The following is an 8,203-nucleotide window of genomic DNA, read 5'->3' as shown; positions in this document are numbered from 1 at the left end:
TTTTTTATGTATCTACCTACTGATAATGTCCTTTTAGCCACTCCATGACAACAATTTAAAATATTTTTACCTATTCTTTCGATATAAACGTGCTACAACAATTCTATATTAAGTATAAGAAAACTAAATTATACTATGCTGTGGTTTTGATTAAGACGGGCCTGTCAGGCCGACATTGAAAATACGGACGCCCGAGGCAGATAATTGCGATGCCCCCTTTTTCCAGTACTTACCCTTTTTATTATTTTTTTATATGTACCTATCTTATTATTAAATGTCAATGATGTCCGAAAATTGTAACATGTTAATACACCGATATCGAGCGTGTGGCTTGCTTTACGGCACGTGTGTCCTTTACAGAATCCAGTGCTCCATATTGTTGGCCGGCATGCCCTCAGCTAATACCTGAACGCACCTTTTTTTTTTTTTTTTGTTTTCGCGGAGTTAGTGCCTTATTACTACCGCCCAGCTTTCGTGGGGGTGACTGAGCGGTTATGCTGGGGTAACCGTGCCTTACGGCCCGGCGTTGAGCCGCCCGGATTTGATGGTGACCTTCGGGCGACCGCCGGGCCGAGTCCCTAACCCTATATACAACTTAACCTATGCACGGCCTACCAGCTAAAACTCCGCGGTGGCCCTCTTCGGCGCATTAGGGACGGTTGCGGGCTTCCTCTGACGTTGAAGTGTCTAGTCTGCGACCGCAGCCGCCCCTGCGCGGTGCCGCCTTGCGGCCCGTCTCCTATGGGGGGGCTCAGAAGCCCCCGCGCACCGAAGGACGCCCTCGGCGTCTACGGCAGTGTGTGGCCAACAGCACACTGCCGTCCATCCCGGGGAATACCTGTAGGCACCAATGAATCCAATAACTTTACTATTAATGTCTTTAGTGCCTACTATTTTAATGGAAGTAACGCGCGATTTTTTCCTAAGTACTCTTAGATCATTATGGCATCAATCTTATCAAATATTTTTAAGTGAATTCAAAAGCTTGCATTGTTTAGTAACATTGAAATAATAAAGCGGCGATAGCATAGTTGGGTGTAGAACGGACTACCGAGATGAATGTCCGCAGGTTGAAATACAGAGGGCACACACCTCTGATTTTTCTAAAAAAATATTCTTTATGAATTATCACCCGCTTAAAAGGTGAATGAAGACATCGTGAGGAAACCTACATACCTGAGAAGTTCACTATAGTTATTCTGAAGGTTTCTGAAGTATCAAGAAATGTTTGCATGTCCTTTCAAAATATTATAGCCAATAGTTATCGTAGGTAATAGAATTACAGGTAAAGTGGGAAATTACGAATTTAATCAATTTAAATATACCTAACTTTTGAGATGAAATAAAACCATCAAGCCCAATATAACATTTATTAATCCCACAATTTACTTGACCGCTATAAGCCCAAATTAGACGGAACAAGATTCTTGCGCCAACGTTCTTGAACCGAGTCTCGCCTGTCTACACAGACAAGAATTTCCTCGACATTATGTTCAGATGGAGCAACTTTTTTGTGTCCTTCCAAGATTTGCACGTACGTGCGAGGCGAAGTAATTGCTCCATCTAATTGAAGATTACCTGTACCCATCTACTAAATTATAGATATAGTTGGTGTTTTGTGTAAATGCCACATTCGTTTACTTAATACAATGGATTACAAAAAGGTTGTAGTTTGTTCTTACTAAACCTTTAGCGTCTATGAGGTTCATAAAACGCTGTGTCTCCACGTAATCATCCATGAACTCAGGCCACGATTCCTTTGGAATATCGAAACAATTTATTCCAGTGAGCAAATCTAAAACAAATAAATGCACACAATTAAAAACCCTGTCGGCAAATAATAGTTAGTCGTAAACTTAGAGTAAGAAGTGTAAACACATACATCCTCTATAATCATCTTTTTTTAGTAGGTAGATACGACTTCAAATAACGGCAGCGTATGTCCATGAAAAAAAAAATATATTTGATGGTTCGTCTAGACTGAGGTCTAGGCCATAGTTATGAAGGAAAGTGAGCAAAATTTGGAGGGCATAATAAAAAAAAATATGTACGCACCTTTAAAAACAGCGATACTTTCGTGGGTGCAGTATCTTTGTTTACATTTGACGTCGACACTCCCGAATCCGATTTTCTTTAACATTCTTTCTATTGCGATATCAGGATCCTTGACAAAACATAAACATTATTTATGAAATTTTTTTCACGAATATGAAGTAAGTTTTTCTGTACAATATTATACTTTTTGATTTCTAATAGGTTTTAGGGTTTCCTCCTTACATGGATGTGAATCAGGCACACGAAAGAGGTAACCGGGGTCGACCCAAATATGCCCACCACAGGATTTTGGTTAGCATGCTAATATAGGACGTATTTTAAGTAGAATAAGAGTAAGCCCAGCTGTCATACCATTTCTAACATAGTTTCGAGGGGCTCAATGATGTGTCGTAAGACCAGTGTGAAACCCTAACAGAAATGCTTAGTCACCCTCCCCCCTCAGGTGGGGCGGTAGTGTTAGTTTTTTCAACCTTCCCCTTGAAAAAAAAAAATTATCCCGGAAAACCTTTGTCATGCGGGTGAACCTGCAGGCAAAAGTTAGTTTAATATATCTGGACGCAATTTCTACTGCGTATAACCAGAGAAAAGTGGCCTTAATTAAATATCCCACCTAAAGCAGGTAAGCGATCGTATTCTGTCGAACCAAACACACATTTGTCAGTATGTGCACATTCCAATATTACCCGAATTCTTTCGAGTTTGGATCAAATCTTATCAGATACTGACGGTACAGCTTGACATAACTGCGTGTATTAAAAACTAAGTTACAATTTGTTAAAAATATTAAAAGTAGGTGTTTGATCAACCAAGAACAAATACACTGCAATGCAGAAACCTAATCGTCACACTTACCGCCAGGTGAGCGGCTTGCTCGTCTTATTATGCCTTTATTTAAACAAATATAATGTGTTTAATATTTGAATACCTCATAATCATGGTAAAGCGAAAGAAATTGATCGATATTCTTCATGTATTCTGACCACTTCTTCTTTTTCGCAAGTATTTGAAATATGCTGTAAATGTCACAATGTCCTAAAAATATTGCGAAGAATTCCCCATTTTTTGGTAGGATCTTGTAAATATTAGTGAATGCTGTTCTGAAAAAGAAATAAACAGTATTATTGGATACTTTTAAATGCGTTTTTTTTTTATTGGGTTCGGCAAACACCATTTCACCTAACCATCGTTAGTAAATAGTGTGGTGTCCAGATAAAATATCGATTGACGACAGATGATTATCTCTTGTCAGCCAACATAACTATGCCAGCCTCTTCCAAACTGGATAAAAATACACAGACTGATCCAGGAATGCGACAAATTAAACCTCGTTCAGACAGGACATTTATTGCTAGCAATACCTGATCGTAAGGTTATTACTGCATCATAGTGTCCTGACGCAGGTGAGGACCAAAAACTTACATACGATTATATTATCATACAAGGATCCCCCGAGCAACTTTCCCGCCGAGAACAATGACACTTTTTCTTTAAATTTGGAAATATGTTACAATATTTTTTGTATATTTGCTTAGACTGTCATACGTTCACTTATCGTTGAGGCCAAGAGTATAGCCTGTTAACGCGGGTGAAAAGTGAATTGCCAATGTACGTATTTAGACGGGGCAACTTTATATGCCGTATCAAGAATCACACGTGCTCTACTTGACACTTGCGCCATCTAAATGAGGTTTTACGTGGGTCTCTGTAGCGGTTTTTACATCTTCTATGTAAAGTGGTTGCTATACGGAAAGTTTCCTTAAAATATCCTATCACCCATTAATAAGTTTTGCCACACAAGTAAGTTATGCTGTATCTAATCCAAGATAAGTATATTACCTAAGCATATAATTACAAACAGACCGGCATAATTATGTCGACTAGCAAGGGATATATGTCTCTCGTCAATCAACAGGCTATCTGGATTGCAGCACTCTACTTCTAATCTTTACCTTCTACCCTCAGGAGTCGGGTATAGTTGATTTGTCGTGGTCGTATAATAAATACAAAGCAATGTAAAGCTCATAATATCTGTAGTATTATTATAAAATGTACTTACTCATGATCCTGGATCCAATGGAAGACGTACATCGCAAAGACGTGGTCAAATTTTCCTATCATGTCTAGCGGCAAATGGCCAATCACGTCAAAACGCATGAATTGTATGCGCCCATCACCGTATTTGTGGTTTGCGAATTTCAGAGCCTTGTCGTGGACGTCTGACGCGACCAGTTCTACATCGTCAGGAATGTGCTTGGCGATGATTTTCGTGACACTACCGTCCCCGCAGCCGATGTCTAGAACTCGTGATTTTTTATTCCATTTGAACCTTGGCGAGTACTCTTGCAAGCAACTTTCGGCGTCTTTCCTTGTGTTCGAATTCGCTTTCGCGTAACATTCAAATGATTCGAAGCCTTCGGAGCCCCACATGCTGAAATATTTTTTAGACATCATAATAGGTAGGTAGGTTATTATTAAACCTCGAAAAATGTTAACTAGTTTCAAAAACATACATCTATCTATATATATAAAAATGAATTGCTGTTCGTTAGTCTCGCTAAAACTCGAGAACGGCTGAACGGATTTATCTTATCTTGGTCTTGAATTATTCGTGGAGGTCTAGGGAAGCTTTAAAAGGTGAGAAAAATTCGAATAATTGCCGGGAAAATCCTCAAAACAGCATTTTTCTATTTCCCATACAAACGTTTTCTAAATAAAATGGATAGTCAATTTGTAATTTATTACCGCTGCATAAAGTTCAAATTCGCGTGCGCGTTGGAGGATCTAATATCGCGTTCTGAAACTCAACAAAAGTGAAAGTGAATCGCGAACGCGACAAAATTGCATAGTCTCAAAATACATAGTACATAAATAGTGGTCGGCTTCGAGAAACTCAATTTTAGCTAACTTCAGTTGTTAATATAATATATAACTCAAAGGTGACTGACAGTGATATATCAAGGAACAGCCCAAACCATTGGACGGATCGGGCTAAGACTTTACATGCATAAAGCTACTATGACGTAGGCATCCCCTAAGAAAGGATTTTGATAAATTCTACCCTTAAGGGGATAAAATAGGGGATGAAAGTTTGTATAAATGTTCTTAGATTTTCGACTGATTGAACTGAAATTATAGATTGGGGATAAAATTAGTTTGAACCTATAAGTACCGGGAAAATATGTAGCATGACTTTTATCGAACAGTGGAATTTTATCCTGGAAAACACCTTCACGCGGGCGAAGCCGCGAGCAAAAGCTAGTATAAAATAAATAAAAATAAAATAAAATACTTTATTTATCACGGAGGCGAACAAAGTTGCACTTATGATACGTCAAAACCGTGTATAAGAATAATTATTATTATTTCCAAATAGCAATTAAAATGACTTATATGTATAACTATGGACATTATAAATTAAGGATAAAAATTCTAAGGAATACAAGGTACAAATAAAAATAAATCCGCCCTGTGGAGTGGGGGCGTTTGGAGAATTCCACCACGGTATCCCCGGTCTGTCGTAAGAGGCGACTAATAGGACCCACGATGGGGGCTGGTCGGCGGGCAGGAGGGGGCTGTCCGCCGTAGTGCATCTTTGTGCGTCTTTGCACAATTTTCGGTTGACCCCCGGGATGGACGGCAGTGTGCAGTTGGCCTCATGCTGCCGTAGACGCCGAGGGCGTCCTTCGGTGCGCGGGGGCTTCTGAGCCACCCCCCCCCCTCCCCACCCTTCTCCCATAGGAGACGGGCCGCACTAGGCGCCACCGCGCAGGGGCGGCTGTGGATGTAGACTTAGTCATTTCCGTCAGAGGAAGCCCGCAGTCGTCCCTAATGCGCCGAAGAGGGCCACCGCAGAGTTTTAGTTGGTATGCCGTACGTTGTATATAGGTTAGGGACTCGGCCCGGCAGTCGCCTGAAGGTCGACATCAAATCCGGGCGGCGCAACGCCGGGTCGTAAGGCACGGTGACCCCAACATAACCGCTCAGTCGCCCCCCACGAAGGCTGGGCGGTAGTCATAAGACACTTTCTCCGCGAAAATAAAAAAAAAATGCGGAAATAAATGGTTAACGCGTCGCGATCCTCACCGGCGAGGACATGAGCCCTCGCCTAGCTAACCTACCAGCCGTTCAAAAGTAATGATTACCCGAAGAAGAAAGGGAGAAAGAAAAAAAAATAATAAGGACATTAATGCATAATTAAATAGCGGCGTACAGTGTGCATTCGAAATAACAAATTTTCAATCAAGAGAAAAACAAAAATAATAATGATAATATTATAGAGGCAAACACAACATAATGATCGGTCGGTCGTCTTCCAAAAAATACATTACATAATATTACATAAGATTATATCAAATACGAAAAATTATAATGTCATTATTATAAATAAGAAGTATATGGGACATTTAAGGCAGTTAATTACTAATGTCTGCTAACGTGGTGGTGTACAGGACAAATATTTCCAAACCGTCTTATCATTAAGGTGATCAGTTACAGTACAGTATGTACCCTTCAAACATCAATTCAGCTCGTTGTAACGCTTAAATTTTGGTTCGTTCAAATTGGGTATTTTCGAAGGAGAACTTATTATAATAATTAATGCTATTTACTAAGAATGATTTATTGGCTTTACAGAGCCTATGACTTGGGACAACTAGTTTATTTTTAGTATCCCAAAACATGTCGCTTAAGTCAATTAGCCTTTCACCCATCGATTTACTTATGAGATTTTAAAGTTAAGTAAGTAGGTACTAAAAAATATTTACCTGGCCTTCAACTCCCCTCCAATGCCAAGAGCCTTGCGTTCCATTTTGAGTTTATTCATCGACTGCAATTTTTGTTTCTCGTGGCGCTGTTTATATTTTGCTAAAAGATTCATTATGTTTTGTCTCGTTCTCTCTGGAAACGTTAATAACAAACATGCAAGGCACATTTTATCCATAAAATGCTGATGTGGACGCTTATTAGGGCGCCGATTCTAGAGATCCGCGTCCAATTATATTTTCCGATTAAGCACTTCATTTTGAAATATCAATATAGTTAATAGTGGAGAAAAAACTTTGTACTTATCCCTTTTAATTACATTGCGCGCACGGAGAAGCTTGGGGTATGGCATAACACAAGTTCATACAGAGACGTGCAGAAACATAAAATTTATAACCGACATGAGGCTCCGAGCGGTATACCCAAAGTATATCATTTTATAAATATATTAAAGTCGACGGTCGAATTTCGATAACTAAGTAGTCTTTATTAATGGAACAACATTGATGATATTACTAATTAATAATCCATGAATTATACGTTAATGAGATAACCTCCACTCTCGTGAAATATGCAGCCTCGTTTAACTGACCCTGTATTAACATGATTCCGAGTTATAATAGAAATACATAAGAAATTAGTGATAGTGAATGTGTGTAAAATGTCTTTCGGAGGAAGCCATTCCTCTGTTCGATCCTTCCCGCTTCGCACAAATATTGTCTTTAGATGCCGAGTGTACGTTGTCTTGACTATACTTTGAAGCATACATTTGCTTCAACAACTTTAGCTACTGTCAATTTAGGGTCTCTATAATAAATTTGCAGCATCTGCCCAGCGCCTTAGGCTCCCTTGCCGACTCCTGCTTGTTATTCATGATCTGCACGCAGATCACGTAGGTAACGTAAATAGTACTTAATTAGCTGTTACACTCTTATTGGCATAAAATATAGATGAAACAGATGGTAGTTGGTTAAAAATTTCCTGACGTCTATTATCTTATTCCTATGATTTATTGCATTTTGTCCAAAGTCTACGGAACCATTTGAAATAAACGTTATTACCAAGTCTATAGCACACATTATTGTGCAGATAGTATGATTAAACGTATGGTTTTACATTACTGTGTATCTAAATGTCTACATTTTCGGTGCTAATAAGCGTAATGACCATTGAAATAAAATGCGGCGTCGTATTCGGCTTCCATTGCGCTGTTATTTTTGCCCTTATTAATATTATAGTGGTAAAGTTAGGAAAGGTGCGTAAATGTTTGCCAGAAGTAAACTCAACAACCTCTGAAATGATTAGGATGGAATTTGGCATATAGATTATATTTTAACTGAGAATATATTACTACACAATGTCATTTTGATGCCCGAAAAGTCAATCA

The 8,203-nt window shown here is 39.1% G+C and overlaps 1 protein-coding gene across 1 annotated transcript; it reads right to left on the bottom strand.

Moving 5' to 3' along the window:
• Nucleotides 1–1,356: 1,356 nt before the first annotated feature.
• LOC115450562 (juvenile hormone acid O-methyltransferase) lies at nucleotides 1,357–6,920 on the bottom strand. Its single transcript, XM_037442511.1, has 5 exons — nucleotides 6,819–6,920; nucleotides 4,112–4,483; nucleotides 2,981–3,152; nucleotides 2,056–2,164; nucleotides 1,357–1,795 (listed from the first exon to the last, which is right to left on the bottom strand). Exons 1-5 carry the CDS (start codon nucleotides 6,875–6,877, stop codon nucleotides 1,638–1,640), a joined length of 870 nt encoding a protein of 289 aa, XP_037298408.1. The 5' UTR covers nucleotides 6,878–6,920; the 3' UTR covers nucleotides 1,357–1,637.
• Between the last annotated feature and the right edge of the window lie 1,283 nt (nucleotides 6,921–8,203).

Source organism: Manduca sexta, chromosome 24, assembly GCF_014839805.1.
Source record: "Manduca sexta isolate Smith_Timp_Sample1 chromosome 24, JHU_Msex_v1.0, whole genome shotgun sequence".
In the NCBI taxonomy this organism is placed as follows: domain Eukaryota; kingdom Metazoa; phylum Arthropoda; class Insecta; order Lepidoptera; family Sphingidae; genus Manduca; species Manduca sexta.
This window is presented reverse-complemented; position numbering and strand designations above follow the sequence as displayed.